At 56.3% G+C, this 21,911-nt stretch overlaps 1 protein-coding gene across 1 annotated transcript in view; it reads left to right on the top strand.

The window, feature by feature from the left end:
* Nucleotides 1-21,695, top strand: part of KCNC1 (potassium voltage-gated channel subfamily C member 1) — a 41,020-nt gene extending 19,325 nt beyond the window's left edge. The window contains 3 exon segments of the mRNA XM_006093821.3: nt 11,571-12,504; nt 19,290-19,478; nt 21,460-21,695. Of these exon segments, the coding sequence (XP_006093883.1) occupies nt 11,571-12,504; nt 19,290-19,478; nt 21,460-21,524 (1,188 nt within the window). The 3' untranslated portion in view covers nt 21,525-21,695.
* The last annotated feature ends 216 nt before the right edge of the window (nt 21,696-21,911 follow it).

Here is a 21,911-nt window from a genome sequence, read left to right as displayed (position 1 = left end):
CGACCCCCAAAGGGATCGCGACCACATGTTGAGAACCGCTGATCTAGAGGGAAATAATGGTGGCTGGGTCAGGGTGGTAACAGTGGTTGTGGGAAGTGGTCAGATTCTGGATTTATGTCAAGCTGAGCCAACAGGTTTTCCTTATAGACTAAATGGGAGGTGTGACGGAAAGAGAGGTGTCAAGGATGACTCCGGTCTTTGTTAAGGATGGCATTGCTATCTCATGAGATGGAGAAGGCTGCAGGGCGTGGGGGTGGTACAGGAGTTGGTCGACTTGTTATGTTGGTGAGAGAGCTATTAGACCTCCACCTAGAGATGCTAAGGACTGGGACGCTGAAGTCCTGAGCTCCGTAGGAGAGCTTGACAGCAGGTGAACATTTAGGAGTATGCTGTTAGTGGGACTTGAATGGGTGATGGTGTTTAAGCCTGGAAACGGGGTGAATCACTAAAGTGAATGAGTGTAGACAGAGAAGAGGACCAAGGACTGCCCGATAGTTAGAGGCTGGGACAAGAGGTTGGCAAAGGACATCAAGAAGGAGCAGTCAGTGAGGTGGGAGAAAGTCAAGAGACAGTGGGGCCTGGGAAGTGTGACAAAAAGGAGGGCGTGACCAGCTATCTCAGATGCTGCTGGTGGTCAAAAGACATGAGGACTGGGAATTGTTCCTGTCTTTCTGCCTAGAGTGCTCTTCCTCGTAGCCTATGTTTCCCTAGTTGATTCTTACCCATCCTTCCAACCTCTGCATTTGTCACCTCCTCCTGGGGGCTGCTCTAACCCCAAGACTCATTGCTAAAGACCCATCAAATGGCCCAGCCAGCATAGCTTAGTGGTTGAGATTCAACCTATGAACCAGGAGGTCGGGGTTTGATTCCTAGTCAGGGCACATGCCACGGTTTTGGACTCAGTCCCTAGTGTGGGACATGCAGGAGGCAGCCGATCAGTGATTCTCTCTCATCACTGATGTTTCTCTCTCTCCCCCTCTCCCTTCCTCTCTGAAATATAATGTCTCCCATCAAATGCATTGTGCATTCTTGAAGCCCTCATCACCTCATATAGGTATGTATTTGCTTGTATGGTTATTTGGTTATTTCATAAATAGTTTCCTCTGCCAGGTGGCTGTTTGGTTCACTCTGTACTCAGTGCCCTACACAGGCCTGGGACTAGGAGTAAATATTTGTTGGAGAGAGAGCAGGTGGACAGTCACCTGTGGTCCTACCTGGGCTGTGTTCACTGCCCTCCCTGAGCTGTCCCTCTTGGGTCACTTTTTTATTCCTTTCCCCCCAACACACACACACACATATATATACACATGCATACCCTATTGGGAGTCAGGACCCCTGACTCGATGCAAAAACACAAATGGGCACAGGGGAAAATTTCCCAGTGGATTTCTAGTGGACATACCATGCCTCAGTTTTCTCATATGTCAAATGGGGACAATCAAGACAGACCTGCTGATGGCCCAGGTAGTGTGTGTGTGTGTGTGTGTGTGTGTGTGTGTGTGTGTATGAAAGAGATTTGCAAGTGGAAGCTGTAGCGCATAGTGGTTTGGGGGTCAGAACAGCCTGGTTTCAGATTCTGCCTATCACTTCCGAACTGTGTGGGTTTTTGAGGTTTTGCACTTCGTAATCACTCTGAACCTCAATTTTCTTGTCTGCAAAATGGAGGAAATGACATCTCCCTTAGAGAGGTTTTTTTAAAGATGAATGAGATCATGTTGGTAACGGCGGTCATTGTTACTTGATAGCAGAGGACAGTGAGGCTCAACAAAGCTAAACACTCCTGCCACCAAGGGGATGTAAGGATTGAAAAGGGTAAAGCATGCGATGCGTTTAGCCATGCACAGTGAGTGCTCAAGACAAGCAGGCTCTGAACCAGGCCGGGGAGCTGGCCCAAGACAGGGAGTGTGATGGCAGCGGAGGCCTGGCCTGCAGCAGGGATGGCTCAGGGGTGAGGTCGGAGGCCCACCTGCAGCTGTGGGCAGGGCTGTCACGGAGAAGAAGGGAAGCGGGTGTGTTTGGTGACTCCATAGAGCAGAACTGGGATCACAGGGGTGGGGGGGGGGGAAGGGGCAGGGAGGTTGACTTAAACAAGGAATAAAAGCATGTCTCTAGAGCTGTCTAAAGACAGAACAAGTGGCCTCAGGAGCCCCTCTCACTGGTGGTCACCAACAGAGACATCTGCCTCAGGGCTACCACAGGGGCCATTACTGACCTGCCCCGTGGGAGGCCTGTGTACCCGTATGGGATGCCTTCCTGCTCACTTCCTGACCTGGCCATCTCAGTCACCTATTCCTTATCCCAAATAGCGGCACAAAAATGTTTGAGGCCCATGAGACACACCTATAACAGAACCCTTAGAAATGAAGAAGAAAAGAAAAGAAAAAATAAGAATAATAGAGAAGAAATAGTGATACCCCAAACCCGGGTAAAAGATTAGTCCAGAGGTGAGCACCAAATTTAGTTGAGCTCCCTGGCAAGGAAATACAAAGGTTTCCATAACTCATCAGACAAGCCCACCCAGAGACACACACCAATCTAAGGCGTGAGCCAGAAGAGCAATCTCCTGTATGGAACACTAGTATTTCTCCGGGTTTAAAATGTTAATGGGCCCTGGCCCGTGTTGTACAGTGGTTAGAGCAGTTGTCCCATGCACCAAAGGGTCGTAGGCTTGGTTTCTGGTCAGGGCACATTCCCAGGCTGCAGATTCCATCCCTGGTCTTGGCATATACAGGAGGCGACTGATCGATGTTTCTCTCTCACATCAATGTTTCTCTCTCTCCTTCTCCCCTCCTCTCTCTCTAGAATCAATGAAAACAACAACAACAACAACAACAACACCATATCTCTAGTGAGGATTTTAATAATGTTAAAAATGCTGGGGGGCAAAAATGCTGTGTTTGGGTTTTTGTAGAGGGAAGCTTTGGCTCCACTCCTGGGATCCCAGTGTGAATCCCAGTGTGCGAGGGAACTGGCAGCCCTGGGGTTTCTCTTGCCCCCGGATTCTGCCCTGGATCTGGAAAATTTCTAGACACCCACCTGCTCCTCCAGGCCCCTCAGTAATGTCTTCCTTCCTGGAGTCTGTTATTATCATTGTCCTCATTTGAAGAATAAAGGGACTGAGTCTCCAAGATGTTATTGCCTGCAATCATAAGCCAGTGGCAAAGCTGGGATTCGAACTCGGGCCTCTGAGGCCAAGCCCAGGACTCTTCCCTTCCACTATACTGCCTGCTCCCCAGCCCCTAATGTTGTCTCAGGATGATGAGGTTCATTGGGCATCAGAGCTGCCTGGCACTGGGTCTCATCTGGTCCCGATCCCAAACGCCAGGATGGGGCTGGGGCAGACTGGTCACCGTGCTGCTCAGCCAGGCCCAGGCAGGAGCCCACTGGACTCAGGCTCACTCAAGCCGCTTGGGCTGAGCCGGGGCGGGCGGAGGCTCTCTGCAGGACAGCCGTGCTGTTTTGTGATGTGGGGGCACATCTGCCCCCGTCCCAGGTGCTCCCAGCTCAGCGGTTCCCACCCGTGACTAAGATTCCCGGCTCTCCTGCCTGTCAGGCACTGATCCCAAGCTCTCCGTTTCGGTGGGAAAGGACCAGGTGGGAGGCCCACTGGAGGTCAGAGTGGGAGGTTTGCGTGGGGACTGAAACAATGTGTTTGAATAGCTCCTTCCTATTGTCTATGTATTATTTCATTTCATTGCCACAGCTACTGGGAGGCAGGGAATCCTATCCCACCTCCTCCCTATCCCTTGATAGGGGGAATGAAGGCTCAGAAAGGGCCAGTGACTTGCCCAACGTCACCAGCCGGGCCAGGCCCCCAAACTCAGGTTGGTCTGAACTCAGGGTCCCGCCATTTCTGCTCCAGCTGCGGCCTCCTTTGACAAGAGGGACTCGAGCTGCTTCAGTCCTGGGGTCTAGAAGGCAGACGGGAGAAGAGCGGAGAGGCCTGGGAGGGCGTTTTTAAGCAAAAGGCTCATGGCCGCTATTGAAGGGAGCCCCGTGCTAGAAGCCCAGCATGGATGCTTCCGGAGAACCTGGCTCTCCTCTCCGCTCTACCTGAAGGACTCTGGGCCCTGGTCGGGTCCCTTCCCTGCTGGGCTTCCTTCTCCATGTCTGCCCAAGGGGCGGCCTTTGGACCAGAAACCTCTGAGGGCCTCCTCTCTCTCTCTCTCTCTCTCTCTCTCTCTCTCTCTCTCTCTCTTTCTCTCTCTCTCTCTCTCTCTCTCTCTCTCTCTCTCTCCCTCCCTCCCTCCCTCTCTCCCTCTCTCCCTCTCCACCTCTCCTCTATCTCTCTATCTCAATGTTCTGGGTTTCTAATGACCATGTGTTCACAAGTCCAAGGTGCCGCCGATTTAAGACATGCCATGAGTCCAATAACAGCATGTTGGGGAAATGGGAAGAAATACTGTTTTACGGATGTATACGTTTCATGACATATTTGCATTTCCAAAATGTGCATCTTGGAATGAAGCAACGTGGGAACCTCTGCAGCCCTTTCTGGGCATGACCTGGGTCTAGGGTGGTGAGATGAATTCATGGATTCAGTGAAGTGGGTTCTTACCTCTTGGGGAGTCTGGGCTCCTTGCACATGCCTCGAGTCAGGCCACAGAAGCGGGTGACATGCCTTCACCAGGTACACACCTACTCCACGTTTACACACTGCCGCCCTTCCCGCCAGCCCTCTCCCAGCACACAGACTTTCCCAAACAGGCGCCCACACAGCCACGTTCCCCGCACACACTCACACCCTCCCGCTCCCACCCTCCACATAGCACCACGGGAGCTCCTGTCACCCACTGCTCCCTGCGCTGGGTGCCAAGAAGGGAGGACTCGTGAGAAGGAATGGGGGCCAGGACCTGGACACCCGGATGGCGAGCTCAGGACCCAGCCAGGCTGCTTGGAGTTGATGGCGGGGGCATTTATTGATGGACCCAAAAAGGGACCCGACCCCAAAGTGCCCCCTTCCCTTTTCTCCCCTCCTCCCAACCCTCAACCAGCCCCACACACTGTGGGCACGCCCAGTGCAAGGAAGGGCAGGCGAGTCTAATTCGGTTTCCAAACTCAACTCAACTGACAATTTATTTAGGCCAATTGGCCATCCCGCCTGCTCTGCATCACTGACTCCACGCAGATTGACTCAAATGCTGCACACCCCCGCTGGGCAGGTTTAATTAGACGGAAAAGCTGACCTGGAGCCTCTGGGGCCCGGGGCCTGGAGCCCAGCCAGGGCTCCCCGACCAGCCCCACTGCCTGAGACCTCGCCGAGTCTCGGAATCCTCAGCAGGGACCGAGTCCAATTCTCACTTTGCCGGTGATGACACTGAGGCCCAGAGAGGGGAATGAACCTGCCAGAGTCACAGGGCGAGTGTGCGGCCAGACCAGGACGTTGTCCCGCCATCGCCTTGTTTCTGGAATAAACTGCAAGAACGCAGATCCCCACAGCGAACCGCCCCCTGCACAGTTCTGAAAAGCAAGTACAATTTTTTAAAAAGATGACTGCGGCATAAATAATTTATAAATGAAAGTCATAGCACATATTGGTCATTTTAATAGATAGTAAATTGCCTTACTGATTTATAGTTTCAAGGGTGGGGCTACGATAAAAATAACTTGGTGATTTATAAAACATCTTCTTAAGTCAACAGATCGCTAGTAGGTTTGTTTGACTTTACAGCCAACAGCCTCACCACCCTGGTTACTATAGAAATGGGATGCCTTGCTTCGTTGCCATGGCTACACTTTCTAGAACACAATTGGTGGGTCTCTCATGGTTTGTGATTTGGTTCTGGGGGGGGGGGGGGGGAGCCAGAAACTACTGGCTTGGCTTTATGCTGCATTATCAGGAGATCTTGCCTATTACTGTCTTGAAATTTCACAGGGTGGTCGCTGAGGTGACCGGGCTGGGTGACAGCTCCCTTTGTGCCCCCTCACCAGCTAGCAGCCCAGGAGGGACTGGCCTCACAGCTGGCCTGGATCCTGGCTGTGGGGGCACAGATGCTGCAGGGGTGGGCTGGGGAAAGGAGACAGGTCTGGTGGGTGGCGGGAAACCAGGAAGCCTGTTGATGATGGGCAGGCCCTAGGGATGGGCAATCCAGGAACTGGCACCATCAGATCAGGAGGCAGGCTGAGGGCAGAGGCGAGGCAGGCTGAAGAGACAGACACTGACTGAGTCAGTCATACCCCTGGGGGTGCAGTGGGCAGAGGAGGGGCCGGCTGAGTGGCAATGCCGGGATCTATTGTATCTGTAGTGGGTGTGCTGTGTGGTGACCACTTCTGCATCCTCCGTTTGCTCTGAGTGTACACGCGCGAGTGCTGTGTGGAGCGTGCAGGGCGTGCACCTGGCAGTGCAGCACCTGGGTGTGTGTGTTTGGTGTGCGGCGATATGTTTCAGTATGCTCCATGGGCCCTGTGTTCTCTGTGTGTGTGTGGGCGGGACACTGTGCTGTAGCTTGTGTGGCCACAAGCACAGTGTATGTGCTTAGGTAATGGGTAAGGTATGTACTCTGGGTAGTTGTATGCCTGTGGTCTGTGAGTGACTGTTCCCTGTCCTCTGGGTGACTGGGATTGGGAGGCAGACAGTTCACATGGGGTGCAGCCCTGCCCTTGCCTGCAGCCCCTACAGGGAGCGACAGCCCAGGCTTGCTGCCCTGGGTCTGCTAGGCAGAGGTTCCCTCCCTGCTAGGGGTCCACTGATCCCAGATCCTCCCCTCCCCTTAAATTCTCTCCGCCTCCCTCTGGCTGAGCTTCTTGAACAAGTTGAAGTCATCTTCCACCTGCCTTCTGAGTCTTCAAGGAAGTGGGCCAGGTGGGGATGCAGGCTAGACCATCCAAGGCTGCTGTCAGCATTGATTCCCTGAGCAAGGTGTGGCTGCACGCCAGCCCCCGGGGCTGCTCTAGCCCCAGGCACTACCAAGTCCTGGGCAAAGCGGCCCAAGAGCCATTCAGGTGTGGCTGGGCTCCAGCCTGTGGGTCCAGGCATCCCGGCTCTCTCGTCACTGGCAATGGGCATAGCCTGCCCTCAAATAGTCTGGGCTGTGGGTGCCAACCTCCAAGATGAACCATTCAGACATGATCAGGGTCAGCTCCCCAGTGCACAGGACTGTGTTTTTAGCCCCAAGAGCTGTGGTCACTCTAGTGGTGGAAAGAGCTTAGGTTCTGGAGCTAGATCGATTCGGGTCCAAGCCTAGCTTTCAACACTTGGTCCTTGAACCTCTCTGCACCTGGGTTCGCTTTTTGGCACAACGTAGCACAGCCACCTGTCTGACTGGGTGTGTGAGGATTAAGGCGCAGAAGAGGCCCTTAGCTTGGGCAGCGTCCTCCTCTCTCCTTCCTACGCTCAGCTTCCCTGAGGCTGGACAGAAGGGAGCCGGGGACTCAGCGGGATGTGAGCTCTTGCGCTGGTTGTGCACCGTGACTGCCCTGCTAGTCTCTAGGCTTCGGAGAATGTGGTCTGAGCAACCAGGGCACCTTCCTCCACAGCCCTCCTAAGAGCCCACTTGGACCCGGGTGTTGCTGGGCCTCTGCCTGTGACAAAGGACCAGGCTGCTGGCAGCTCAGGCCAAAAGGAAGGCACCAGGGAGCCTAGGCAGGGCGGGAGGCCCGGCTCCCACCTCTGCCAGCTTCCCTGGGAAGAAGGCCTAGTGTCTGGCTCCAGGCCTGGCTGCTGCTGTCCACCCCATCCCCACTCCTTTGGCTCTGGGGCCCAGAGAGGAAGGAATCTAGACAGGATCTCCGCTGATGGCTGAGAACCAAGGATTTTTTCCTCCCCGAGTTTTTATAAGACTTGACCTCTTTCTGGGCCTCATTTTCCCCATCAAGACCTGTCCTGTGAGAGGAGCAAATGGGATGACAGCTCTAGGGGCCTGTGGGGCACCTGGGAGTGAGTCTGGGCTATTCCCATGAGCCTCCCTGGGCACTCATGAGCGGAGTTGGAGACAGGCTGGCTGTCTCCCGGGGGTGAATGTAGTCTCCCGGGGGTGAATGTAGAGGCTCCTTGGGGAGTCCCTTTATTTGCTGCCTCGTAAGGGTCTCAGCTGCAATGAAGAGCCCAGAAGGGCTACTTCCTGGGGTGCTGAAGGATGAGGGGTTTTTCCAGAGAAAGATGGGCAGGAACACTCTGGTGGAAGGAACAACAGGTGTGATGATGCGGAGATGGGGAGACACGGAGGTGTGGGGTCAGAAATGGCAGGGGTGCATCTGGCAAGAACATTGGGTGCATGTAAGGAAATCGGGGAGGCCAGGGCACAGCAGCTCATGCCCGGCTGAGGAGTCAGGCTTTTCTCCGTGGGCAGCACGGGCAGGCGGCATGCAGAGCTGGGATCCCAGCCAGTTGCTCCCTCTGGCTTGGAGGCTGGACTGGTGGCCAAGACTGACGCCTAAAACCTGTTAGCTTTGGTGGCAGTAGCCCTGTTGAGAGAGAGTCACATATAAGCAGAGGGGACAGAGGAGGATGGATGTGGGTCAGATTAGGAGGGTGATGCCATGGCTGGTGGGGCAGCGAGGAGAGGTGCCTCTTCCCTTCTGCCATCGCCCAGGATCGGGAGCCCACGGGTACAGTGGGCCCTACCTCTTGGCATCCCTCTCTCACAAAGGCCAGGGAAGTGGGTATGGCTGGGGCATGACCTGCCCGTGGGGAGTGTGGGCTGTGAATGCCAAGCTCCAAGACGGGGCCCTCCAGAGGGAACCTGGGACCAAATACCCAGCAGACAGGGCTGTTTTAGCTCCAAGAGCGTTGGCAACTCTGGTGTGGAAAGTGCTGGGTAAACCTGGGTTGGAAGTTACCTCTGTCAGGTGCTTCCACTTTGCTTTCCTGGTCCTCCTCTGTGGTGACCCAGGGCGGCACTGTCCGGACCCTCGCAGAGCTGTTTCTGGAGTTGGAAGACCTGGTTTAAGTCCCTACCCTGTCCCACCTTGTCCAAGCCTCACCACTTCATGGGGCTGAGGGGCTCACCTTTCCAGGCCACCGCATTGCCTCTATGAGTGTCCTTTACCCTCCGCTGGGCAAGGAGCTCCCTGAGGCCTGGGCTGGAATCCTCCTTGAGGGTTCCTCCCTGAGGATTCCCCTCTGTGCTGGGCATAACCTGGCGCTTGATGAGGAAGGGAAGGAAGAAAGAATGGATGCATGCCTGTTGGATGGAAGAGAGAAGTGGAGAAAAGGGAGGAAGGAATGGAAGGAGGGAGAGAGAGGGAAGGAGGGAAAAGGGTGAATGATGTGTGGATGGAAGGGAGGGGAAAGGAAGGAAGGAAAGATGGATAATGGGTAGATAAAATGAAGGAAGCATGGGTGAATGGAGGAAGGGTGCATAGGGATCAGTCTCTAGTAGTCTAGATAAAGTTTTTGCAAATTGCTCAGAGCTCTAAGCCTACAGACCTATCGGCATCCCATAATGATTGCCTGGGGCAGATCTCTTCCTGTTTCTGGGCCACAGGCTTCCCCATCTGTAGCAGGTAGTGTCTTGGGTCAGATAATCTCTGACGGCTTCTCTATGCTGACAATCTGAGATGCTGCCTTTGTCCCTTCCCCTTAGTTCTCCCCTTCCCCACCCAGAATGTGGCTTGGAAGGTCCACATAGTTCTGGGCTTCTAGATCCCTTCCAGTTGGGTCATGGTCAAACCAGACAGGGCTATTCTGGGACTTCCAGTGTGCCCCCTCCCCCCGCAAAAAAAACACCCCAAAAACAACAGGTGGAGGTGGGCGTCAATGCAACCTAATCACTAGAAGCAGCATGGCTGCCTCCTGCTGAAGATACAGGGTGAGACCATGGCACTCCTTGAAGTTATCTATGAGGGCACCTCTGTGGACCAAAGGTGCCACCTATTCCAGCCTGTAGCCCAGGGCTGCCTCCGGCCATGGTCTGTCTTGGCCAAGCGGAGAGAAGGAGGGTCCAGAGGGAAGGGGAGCAGCAGGAACACGCGGGCAAGACTGACCTGCTGGGCCCCTGGAGGAGAGCTGACTGGCCAGGGTTCCACCTGCCCAGGGCAATGCCTAAGGAGGCCATGGTCTGTTAGAGTTCCGGGGGACCCACCTGGAGTCTGTAAGAAGAGACCTTGCCTGGAATTCAGTCTTGAGCAGGAGGGTTTGAAGCTCAGGCAGCTACTTGATTCTCTTTCCTTGGATTCCCATGTCTGCCATGGGCTCAAGAAGCTCAAGGGGTCATCATATGGGGCCACCAGACCAAACCAAAGGGTCTCCTGAACCTTTCTCCAGGAGCTCAGGGACAGAGCAGGTGGTTCTGGACAGACTGGGATATTCTGGCCATTTCCTTCTCACTGATGGGGTCTGAGAGAAGCAGGTACTCACACATGTTTGAAAAGCCCCAGCATCCTAACAGCTTCTTCCTCTCTCCCACCCACACCCCTACCCTGGGTCTGGCAGGCAGCAGGGAAGAAGCAGACCCTATGGTTTATGTGCCTTTGAGGATACCTTGTCCAGTTCACCTCCTGATTCCAGAACTGGCACCGCATCTCTAACAATGACCATTTAGCCTCTGTTTGAATACCCCCAAGGATGGGGAACTCACTTCCATGTTGGGTGTGTGAGTTCCTAGGAGGATAGAGGGAGCAGTTAAAAAAAGTCATCTAAGGCCCTGAGGCAGGTGAACATCTTCTTTAGATCTAGATAGGATAGAACCTGAAAGAGATTCCGTGAGTGAAGTACAGACAAAAGATGGGAGATGTGGCCAGATACCACCGTAGCTGCCCCCTCTCATTTCTTTGCCAACTTCAGCCCAGCAAGTTGGTCATTTTTATTAGTCAGTGTGGCTAAAGGCTTTAACCAATCTCCCCACCCCAAACCACAGTGACTTAACAAAATAGTATATTTCCCACCGAAGCCGGTTTGGCTCAGTGGATGGAGCGTCAGCCTGCGGACTGAAGGGTCCCAGGTTCGATTCCGGTCAAGGGCATGTACCTGGGTTGCTGGCACATCCCCAGTGGGGGATGTGCAGGAGGCGGCTGATCGATGTTTCTCTCTCATCGATGTTTCTAACTCTCTGTCTCTCTCCCTTCCTCTCTGTAAAAAATCAATAAAATATATTTAAAAAAAATAGTATATTTCCCACTCAAGTAATAGTTCAACGAGAGTATTTAGTGGTTTTTCTTCTCAGGGACCCAGGCTCCTTCCTCCTGGTGGCACTGCTAGAAGTGGGGGGGGGGGGGGGTGGAGAAGGGGGAAGAAAGAGCATAGAAGATTGAGCAGGAAGGGTTTATGAGCTAGACCTGGCATTAATGCCTACCCCTTTCATTCACTGTCCACTGGCCTGAACTCAGTCACTTGACCCCATCTAACCCAAGGGAGGCTGGGAAATGTAGGCTAGCTGCACATCCAAGAGGAAAGGAAACATGTTTGTGAAAACAAAGGAATCTCTGCCACAACCCTTTAACTCCCTGAGCGTCCTTACCCCGTGCCCGGAGGAAGGAAGAGTGGCATGTTAGCTTGGCCCTGTGTTGGCAGGGTCACTGTGCTGGCGTCTTCCCTGACCTGGCATCTGACTGGACCCAACACAAAGGCACCCCCAGTTTCTCTGCTCTGGGTGGGAGGGCCTGCCCTCTGACACTGTGTTTCTCCCCCACAGTATGTGGCCTTGGCCTCCCTCTTCTTCATCCTGGTCTCCATCACCACCTTCTGCCTAGAGACCCACGAGCGCTTCAACCCCATTGTGAACAAGACGGAGATCGAGAATGTTCGGAATGGCACGCAAGTGCGCTACTACCGGGAAGCAGAGACGGAGGCCTTCCTCACCTACATCGAGGGCGTCTGCGTGGTCTGGTTCACCTTCGAGTTCCTCATGCGTGTCGTCTTCTGCCCCAACAAGGTAGAGTTCATCAAGAACTCGCTCAACATCATTGACTTTGTGGCCATCCTCCCCTTCTACCTGGAGGTGGGCCTCAGCGGCCTGTCCTCTAAGGCTGCCAAGGACGTCCTGGGCTTCCTGCGCGTCGTCCGCTTCGTGCGGATCCTGCGCATCTTCAAGCTGACCCGGCATTTTGTGGGCCTGCGGGTCCTGGGCCACACGCTCCGCGCCAGCACCAACGAGTTCCTACTGCTGATCATCTTCCTGGCCCTGGGTGTCCTGATCTTCGCCACCATGATCTACTACGCTGAGAGGATAGGGGCCCGGCCCAATGACCCCAGTGCCAGTGAGCACACCCACTTTAAGAACATCCCCATTGGCTTCTGGTGGGCCGTGGTCACCATGACAACACTGGGCTACGGAGACATGTACCCGCAGACATGGTCCGGGATGTTGGTGGGAGCACTGTGTGCACTGGCGGGCGTGCTGACCATCGCCATGCCCGTGCCCGTCATCGTGAACAATTTCGGGATGTACTACTCCTTAGCCATGGCTAAGCAGAAACTACCAAAGAAAAAAAAGAAGCATATTCCACGGCCGCCGCAGCTGGGATCTCCCAATTATTGTAAATCTGTCGTAAACTCTCCACACCACAGTACTCAGAGTGACACATGCCCGCTGGCCCAGGAAGAAATTTTAGAAATTAACAGAGCAGGTAGGAAACCTCTTAGAGGCATGTCGATCTGACCTTTCACCTCTGCCCCCTGTAGCGATGATTCCAGATTCAGTCAGACTGCTTCCTTAGTTCCATGGGGCAACCCCGGACCCCCACACTCAATCTTGAGGTGTGGAGCCTGGGGGCCCAGGGAGATGCTGGGCAGCCAAGTTCACGAGGCGAGGGCCAGCTAGAGGAACCTCACTGGTGGCCCCGGGTAAGGAGGTTGACGCGCTGGTCTCATGAGGTTCTGAAGAGACGACATGGCCCTCGAGGTTGCCGAGGACTCTCTTAGCAGGAGCCCGGGAGCTGCTGCTCGGTGGGCAGGAGTCCAGCGTGAGTCTCTGACTCAGGCCACTGACCTGGTGTCCGGGCCGGGCAGGGGGTGGGCGTGATTTGGAAATGGCAGACAGCTTCTGATTTGGTCTTTACACGGCTCCCTTCAGGCTGTGCAGACGGCACAAGTGGTGCATGGGATCTGGCAGGAGGGTCCCTGCCAAGGCAGTAGCAAGGATGCTCACCCCCGACAGAGCCTGTCTCCATAGCCGAGTAGAATTCGTGCTCTGATTCGGGCTGCCTGGCTCCAGGTGTGTCCTAGGAGACGCCTCCAGCCCTCCGTAACAAGCTTACTTCCCCATAGCATGCTGAACCAACTCATCTTCTACCATCACTCTAGAGTTTAGCGTTTATCTTTAGAAACTGTTGGAGTGACTCTAGCTTTCACATTGTCTGTTTGGGTTGATGGTTGAGTGGGAGTTTCCGATGGTCTTCTGATGGAAGCGGCTGGTGAGCAAAGGATTAGCGGGGCCACCACCCCGGGCAGCTTAGGCGAAAGCGCTACAGACCAGCCACCACCTCCCACCGATGGTTCTCCCCACTTCCGATGGAAGGGACTGCAGCAGCAATACATGACACCCCAACCAGTGCCCAACCACTTTCCCATGAATTCGGTGGGGGTCGGGGAGGGGGGAGGGGGAGGGTGGGGCATGAAACAATACTAGTCACCGTGGGATATATTCTAATATTCCATGGCTAGTGGTTCGTTATGGGACTATCTCAGTTTTATGAGAACCTGCACATAGCACATAAAGTTGATCACGGGGCTCTGGTCCGAAGATATAAAGCCCATAGTCTACCTCTACCCATGGAATACCATCGACTTATTCTGTGGACACAGGGATTTCAAGGGAATGGATGACCCAGAGAAGAATACAGCACTGAGTGAAGCTCCGTGGGGTGAGGGGGCTGAATGAGTGATAGGTAGCATTTAGTTTGTGAGGGAGACCCCGGGTCCAAAGTCTGGCAGGGGGCTGCAGGCTAGCTCAGCCCTAGATGAGCAAGTTTCCCCCAGGTTGGGTGGTCTCCCCCAGCGTATGATTGATTCTTTCTCCCTGCTGATGCTCTCTCTACCCAACCGCCCCATCCTGCTCACGATCCGGCTTTATTCCACAGCTATGCTGCCCAGAGCAGTACTTCTCTGCCCATGGGAGCTCTCCAGCCCCTTCTCCTGTCCCCATACCTTTCCCTTTCCTGGGATTCCTGTAGGCACCTGAAAGGAACTTGGTTAGTGTCCTGGGCTTGGCCAGAGGGTGGCAGGAGCTGGAATAGGAGCCAGAGGGGAGCTGGGCTTCCCTGCCAAGGCATGGCTCCTGCCCCACCTCCCTGCTCTGGGTTAACTAGCTATTTGACCTCAGGAGCCACCACCATGACAAGGAAAGTTCCTGGGGCTCTAGGAGAGGGTCCAGGTTAGCCTAGCCCCCAGCTCTACTCCAGGCCCCTCAGGAAGAGCTGAGCCTGAGTGGCATCACCATGGTGCTACTTGGCCCTTCCATCAATCTCCCCCACACTGGATCTTTCCATATCGGTGCCCCAAGCATGGGCGCCCAGGCCACCCTGTCAAGGATCCCCAGTTCACTCCAGTCAGGCACCGACTGTCCTCATCCCTGACAATGCCAGTATTCTTCGTGTGCTAAGCGCACGCACACACACACATGCATGCACACATACACACACATGCATGCGCACACACAGAGAGCAGACTGTGCTCTGACATGTACACCAGCCAGTCCTGGGACACAAGCCCTCTTCCCATGCTGCACCAGACCTGGGAAGCCCATGCACCCCTGTGGGATCCCCCAGGCCCACGGCCATGGCAGTCCTGCCCTTGCAGCCTCCGGCCCTGGCCCCGGGCCTCAGGAACCCAGAGCTCCGGCAGGAGCAGTCTCTGTGGCTGAGAAGGTGTTCTGGGCCCTCCCAAGCCTGTCCTCTGGAGCCCAGCTGCCGGGATCCTCCTCCTGCCTTTCCCCTCCCTCCCCACATTGGATCTCTACCCCCTGCCCAAGTACTCCCCTCCCCGGCCGGTGCTGTTTTAATGTCCAGACCCACCCGCCTTGATTCTGAGACCTCCTCTGAGCTTCACCAGAACACCCCTTCCTCCAACAGCTGGCATGTGAGACCCAGATTAACTGTCACTGAGAGGGGTGTGGTCCTTAGGGATGTGTCCCCATCTCTGCCTCCCTGAGTCCCTTCCCATTCACCTCCTTTTCTGCTTTCAGCTATGCACCTGGATGGGTGTGGGCTGGGGATGCATTCATGAATGAGTGGGGAGGCCAGAGGAAAGGAAGGCAAATATGGGTGGAGAACTGGCCCTGCAAGGATTGAGCAGGGTGAGATGCAGCACCCCAGGTCTTTCCAGCCTCACTCCACCCCCAGGGGCAGGGGAGCGGCCTCAGGGAAACCCCGGGGTCTCCATTTCCTCTTTTAGAAGCTGGGATGGGGCCGAGTACCGCATGCTGGTCTCTGAGGGCACCTCCCCTACCAGGGCGGGATCCCTGGGACTCCAGCAAGGCCTCCCAGTCCTGCCAGCAGCCCCTTTCCCTCCCCTCTACGTCTGCTTTCTCCCCAAGCCTCAGGTCCCTTGTCTGTGAAGGATGATCTGGTGTTTTCCTCTGTACCATGGCTGGCATGGCCTCAGTGTTGGGGGGACTTGTCCTGGGGGGCTGAAGGACCTTACAGAGGGATGCCAGGAGGTCACCCCACATCATCAGAGGCTGCCTGGGGCACATAGCCCAGGAGAAGTTGCTCCTCTCCCAGAAAGGGCCTTCCCCACTCCCCTCTGCAGCCAGGGGTCCCAGCTCACTTGCTCACGTCCATTCACGTATGTCTTGTCCCTCTCTGCTCCTGTGGTGTGGGTCAGTCCTCTATGATGTGGTGTCCAGACTACGGGGTCCCGCCATAGGTGAGCAGGGGGGCCTGCATGCGGGAGAGGTGGTGGCCAGACCCCCTTTCCTGCCCACAGGCACACAGAGCTGCAGTGAGGCCCCAGCGAAGACCCTGCCCGGGCCCCCTGGGAGCCCACTGCAGTCTCTGGGTCACCTGTGGGGTGGCAGTGGGAGGTTGTCCCCTGAGCAGCAAGTCCACAGTGCCCCGCTCCCGGCCCTCCCTTCCCGTGCTTGTCTGCAGAGAGGGCTGGGAGTGGTGCTGGCCCGGGGCCGGGAGAGTGACCCCTGGGGCAGAGGTGACCAGGCAGGGTGGGCAGGGCCCCTCTGCATGAGCTGATCAAGTTTCTGCTCAGATACAGGGTCAGGGTGGGCAGCTGGGGCCCGTGTGGGGTCCGTGTGGCCCCCAAGCGGGCTAAGAGGGAAGGCTCCGAAAAATGACGCAACTCTGAGGGCCAGGCCTGGTGTTCTTTCTGTGTTTTTCATATTCTCTCTTTTTCTCTCTCTCCACTAATCATGTTTCTCTCTTTTTCTCTCCTCGTTTCGTTGCATGACTTGTGCCGGTTCTCGTGACTGTACCCTGCTCCTGTCTCTCACAGACTGTCCCCCGATAGCCTGGGACTTTTTCCCTGAGCCCCCTCCTGGGCAGACCCCTTGGAGCTAAACCCAAGGAAATGCCCAGCAACCCCCCACCCCGCCCCAGCCCTGTGTGCGCCCCCGGCGCCCGCTGCTGGTCTGAACAGTAAGTACGTCGGTGGTGCCTGGAGACGAGGGCGAAAAAGCCAGCCCTGCTGGTTGAGGGCCCTGACACCGGGTTCTCCTTGCTCCAAAGTTTAAAAAAAAATGACCCTCTCGCGGACGCTCATCTATCTCAGCCCATTTCAAAGCCTGGAAACCATCTCTGCGAGCCGCTGCCCATGCTGCCATTTCATCATCGCAAGCCGCGGGGCTAGTGGGGCTGAGGGGCCCTGGGCCGGGGAGGCAGGTCTCCCCACCTTCTGGGGAGCAGGTGGGAACCGAGGCTCCTGGTGGCCATCTCATGCAAGGGGGCGGGGGTGAGGGCATCAGGGGGGGAATCTTGGAAGAGCTGACCCTCTGGCCTTTTGTGTGGGTTCCCCAGGTTTGGAGAGTTGGCCCCTCCTTTGTTTCTCTTCTAGCCGCCCCTCTGGAGCTGGGGAGGGAGAATGCTCCCCGTTTCTGACAGCACCCCAAACTGCAGATAAACCAACAGCCCAGGGAGGCTGGCTCCCTCACAGAACAAGACCTAAACACTCTCACCCAATTATAGCCCCTCCTCAAAGTCATGGTTGAGAGAAGCAGACCCAGGTGTGTCCTGGGGTCCCTTCAGGGAAGGAAGGGTGCACAGCTCACCCACCCAGGGATCCCTGCCAGTTGCTCCCGCTCCCTTCCCTGCAGGGAAAACCAGCCTGTGGAAGCTGGATGCTCCAGGGGCCTGGCGCTGGGGGGCAGAGCCGTTGGGTGGGGAGGAAGCACTCAGAGCCAGAGGAGTCTCGGGCTCCACCCCCCACCTTTGACCCGCCCCTGGGCAAGAACGGTAGGCTGTGGGCACCTCCACTGACAGACGATGGCCCAGATGGAGACGCTGCTGGGAGGACTTGCTGTTTCCCCTGGAGGAAAATGTGTGCAGAGTGCTATGGGCCCCGACTTTCACACCCTCCTCCACATCCTCCTCCCTTATATCGCCCCCCCTCCCCACCACCCTCCTCCCTCAGCCCAGAGACCCTTGGGAGGGAAGCCAGGGGCCAGCCAGAGTGGGAGGCAGGACCGGGCTTGTCTGTACGCACAGGTGTGTGCCCGCAGACACGCCCCAAGTGCTAGGCAGCCCCCCAACCCGAGAGGCCCAGCCCCAGTCACGTGGTGTCAGAGTTACCTTGGTAACTGGCCCTTCTGGCTCAGCGTAAAGCGGGAAGTGAAGCCCCTGGGATCTGTGGAGAAACGCACTGTACGTGAACTGCTTTCCATCTTGTATGCAGACTTTTTAAGTTCCAAAATTATGATGGGATTTTTTTTTTTTTTGGATTTGCTTTACGAATAAACCTGATTGGTCCATTTCACTTTTGACTGACTGCCTCTTTGTAGTGACATGATGTGCACACGGCCGTGATCCCGCCCGCAGGCATACTGAGCGTGTGCCCGCGGAAGAGGATCACCTCTGCGTGTAGTTACATGATGTGAACTGGGTCACGGAAGAGGGTCAAATCGGGAGGAGACTGTCTCCAGCTTTTCCCCCTGTAGTCTTTCCAAGAGCCTCCCCTCCTGTGGTCCACTCACGGTGGGGTCTGTCTCCCCTGGAGGCGCTCACCCTAGAGGAAGTCTTTGAGAAAGCCAGGGTGCCCACTGTGGGGACTGGGTGGGCCCCACCCTGGCCAGGAAGATTCTGCTTTGAGAGCAGAGAGCGTGGGGCAGGCTCAGTCCCCAGGAGTGGTGGGCGGGGCAGAGGCCAGACAGCGCTACCTCCGCCAGGTCCAGAGGTGTCCATGGCGATGCTCCTGGACTTGGGAGAGGGTGAGCTCCCTACTCTGGCCACACTTTGCCCTCCCCCCCCAAAAGGTGCCCCCCAGGTTCCTTCTCAGGCTACCACAGAGGCCAAGACTCGCCTTCCCACCTGAGTCCATCCGCTGCTGTTGTCTTTACACATCCATTTGCTCTGCTTCTCGGGGGATGCTGCTGAGAGGAGACAGAAGAATGGGAGCCCCTCCCGACTCATGGCCGCTGTCACTGCCTCATGCAAACATCCCTGTCGTGCCTGTGCGAGCTGACCAGGCCTGCTTGGTGTGGAGCGCAGTGGAAGCCACTGGCTTGGTCTGTGTGGGCCTCAGGGCGGACTGAATGACCAGCCTAAGTCTTTGTGGAGGGTGGAGCAGATTGACTGGTCAGATTGGGACAGAGGAGGCTGTGTGGCCATGCCTAGTCTGCATGGGGGGCAGGGCATACAGAGTGACCAGATTAGATACATACGGGGGGCGGGCAGGCTATGTGGTCAGATAGGATGTGCGTGGTGGGCAGCGTGAAGTGAGTGAGCAGATGGGATCCAAATGGGGCTGAGGTAGAGGTGATGGATGGGGTCTGGTTGGGGCTAGAGAAGCTTGAGCTGGATAAGGATGGGAGGCCGCTCAGCTCTGGTCAGCAGCAGAGGGGTCAGGAAAGGCTGCCTCTCTGGACTGCAGTGTTTCAGCATGTCTGTCTGTCTTCTCCCTGAGCTCTGTGTCTGGCCCTCTCTCCATGTCCGCATCCACACCATCTGTCTCATCGGCCCAGCCTTGGGCCTTGGGCCCTGGGCCCAGCCCCCAGCACCGCGCTTGCTGGGCCCGCCAACTCATCTTTTTGCAAACTTTGAGCAAACCCAGGAGCCCCTCCTTCGCAGCACTGCGGGCAGCCCGTGGGCAGCCTGAATGAGCCGGAACCCCAGCCTCGTGCCTCCCTCCGTGGCCCCTCACTTTTTGGTTCTCAGGGATGGGCTGCCCTTTGCCAATGCCCCACCTCCGGCCTGTCCCCCCCACTAAACAGTTTTCAGTGTCTCAATAGCTTCTGCTTATATGTTTGAAGATTCCAAACTGAATGGGGAGGTGGCGAAGGCCGCGCTGGCGAACGAAGACTGCCCCCACATAGACCAGGCCCTCACTCCCGATGAGGGCCTGCCCTTTACGCGCTCGGGCACCCGCGAGAGATACGGACCCTGCTTCCTCTTATCAACTGGGGAGTACACGTGCCCACCTGGTGGAGGAATGAGAAAGGGTATGTAGAGGAGGCTGGGGCACTGCATCCACCGGGCCGCCTCACCTCCCGCTCCTGCAGATGGGTGGGCGGGGTGGTGGGCGAGGGGCGCTGAGGGGCAGGCAGGCACACTGATGGGGGGCAGGGAGCAGGAGGAGCCCCCAGGGTCGGCCCCTCGGGATCTGACTTCCTCTCTCCTAAGTGGGATGTAGGCTGGCAGTGAGAACGTGAGGTCCAGGCAGCTGTGGGTTGATATTAAAGATCAGTACGTAAGGGATAGGAAGGGCTTGGGGACAGGCTGGCTGACTACGGGCCATGACCCTAAAAGCAGAAGGGTACCCAGGGGTGCTGGGAGGAGCCTCGACTGCTCCAGGCTGCTCTGGCAGGCAGGTCAGACCCAAGGCAGAGTGATCTTCCCATCTAGTGGTTGAGGAGGACACGGGACGGGCCTGGCCTGGCCAGGACCCTGTGGGCTTAGTATGTTCTGGAAAAGGCATCCTTTAAAGAGAATCCACAGACCATTGGGAGGGGAACCATGAAGAAAAAGGTGGCTTCAGGCCTTGGGGTTCCTTCTCAGGCTTGGGGTTGAAGCCAGTGTCCTTGCAGTCAGAATATTGCTAGTGACAGAGAATTTGCCAAGAGAAGGTTGTTAACATGGGACTCTGTGCAGCCCCTTCCATCCCCAACCCTGATTAGCCTGGCCCCGGGTGTGGTCAGCGCCCCCTTGTGGTTGGTGAAGGCTGAGCCCTGCGGAGGCCTCTGCTCAAGGACTCCTTCTACCCGACCCTTATCTTAGGCTGACACCTGGGGAAGAGCTTGATTGAGCGTGGGCTGGAGAGAGGTTGGGGCGGGAGCCCAGAGCACCCTAGCTCCAGGCTCCAGGCAGCGGCCCAGGGCCCAGAAGGCGGAGAAAGCCATCCTCAGCACAGTGGACTGGCCAGGCAGCTCGTGCCTGTGTGGGAGCACCTCACGCTCACGTGGGATGCATGCTGACTAGGGTGAGAAGGCTGGGCCGCAGTGATAGTTGGCTTTTCAGAGCAACAGTTGCTGTAGCCTGTGGCCATTCACAAGTGCTCCAGTATTTGAAGTGGTTCCACAATACACAGGGAGAAAATGCAGAAATCGAAATGCAGGGCAACCCCAGAGGGGAGGCAGCTTACACTGAGGTGGGAAGGCCTCTTGGTCACTGGTGCTTAGTGTGCCCACCTGACCCAGGCTGGTCCCTGCTTCCTGGCCCTGCCTGGAGGTCCCTTGGACCCCAGCGCGGCATAGCGCTCCCCGCATGGTGCTGCATGGCGGAGGGCTGCCGGCCTGGGAGGGGGTGGGCCGATCCTTGGCACCTTCCATGGATAGGCCCAATGCAGCTGGCTTCCCCCCCTCTCTACCCCCTGGGGAGGCTCTAGAAGGCAGGAGCAGGGGCAGTCCGGGGAGTGAGGGGGAAGCAGGTACTGTCCCAGGGGCTGTGCTCTGCCTGGTAAGGTCACGTGGGCTGCCTGCCTCCTCCACCTTGAGTGCTGGACCAATCTGTGTGGCCTAGGAGAGCAGAAAGGAGAGTCCCTTTACTGTGCTTCCAGCAGCCCAGGGAGTGTGGGGCAGGGGGAGCCCTCTCTCCCTGTACCCACCCCCCAATCCCACAGAGGCCTGGGTGCCAGAGTCTTTGGGAGGCGCCAAGGGGGGATGCCCCCACCCACATCCACCCAGCCCTGCTCTCGTGGAGTCAGGACAGCCGCCAAGGACTTGATTTCTCAGGATGATTCCAGGCCATAAGCCATGTGCAGAGTAGGAGAGGAGTTAGGGACTCTCCCCGGTCCCCAGGAGGGAGAGGAAGAGGCGTGCTGGGCTGGCTCACTGCATGGGAAAACCAAGCCAGCTGGAGAAGAACCTGCCTGCCTCTGCATGCGGCTGTTCTGTCTTTCCTCCTCCTCCTTAAAAACTAAGTACCAAGCGGGATGGGAGAGCCAAGAAGAGACGCTCAAGTGTTAATTGTATTCTTTACATACAGATCTTTGCAAAGAAAGCCCTGTCATTGCTAAGTATATGCCGACAGAGGCTGTGAGAGTGACTTGACCAGGCGGCTTGGCCCAGGACACTGGTGGCTATTAAGCATCTGGGTGGACCTGCAGCCCCTCCTCACCCTCGGACAGAGTAAATTCACGCCATGCAGGTTTGCCGGACGAGTCCGAGTGGCCCAGGCATTGTACTAGGACGGACGTAGCTTTTTCTACGGCCAAATGGTAACTGACCATAGAGGATTTCTTTTCCTTCTTTGAAAATTTTATTTTCCTGGGGGAGGGGGGGGTGGAGGGGTTCCTTAGCATGACTTGCATGAAGTAAAATAGAAAACCCAGCAAGCCAAACCCACCCACCCCCTGCAACTGTGTGATGACCCTAAACAACAACAACGAAGAAAAGAAAAACACAGAAGTCCTCTATTTTCTTTCAAAGCTCTTTACT

This window comes from Myotis lucifugus, unplaced genomic scaffold (assembly GCF_000147115.1).
Source record: "Myotis lucifugus unplaced genomic scaffold, Myoluc2.0 scaffold_124, whole genome shotgun sequence".
Taxonomy (NCBI): domain Eukaryota; kingdom Metazoa; phylum Chordata; class Mammalia; order Chiroptera; family Vespertilionidae; genus Myotis; species Myotis lucifugus.
Note: the sequence above shows the minus strand (reverse complement) of the source record. Positions and strands in the feature narration are given on the sequence as shown.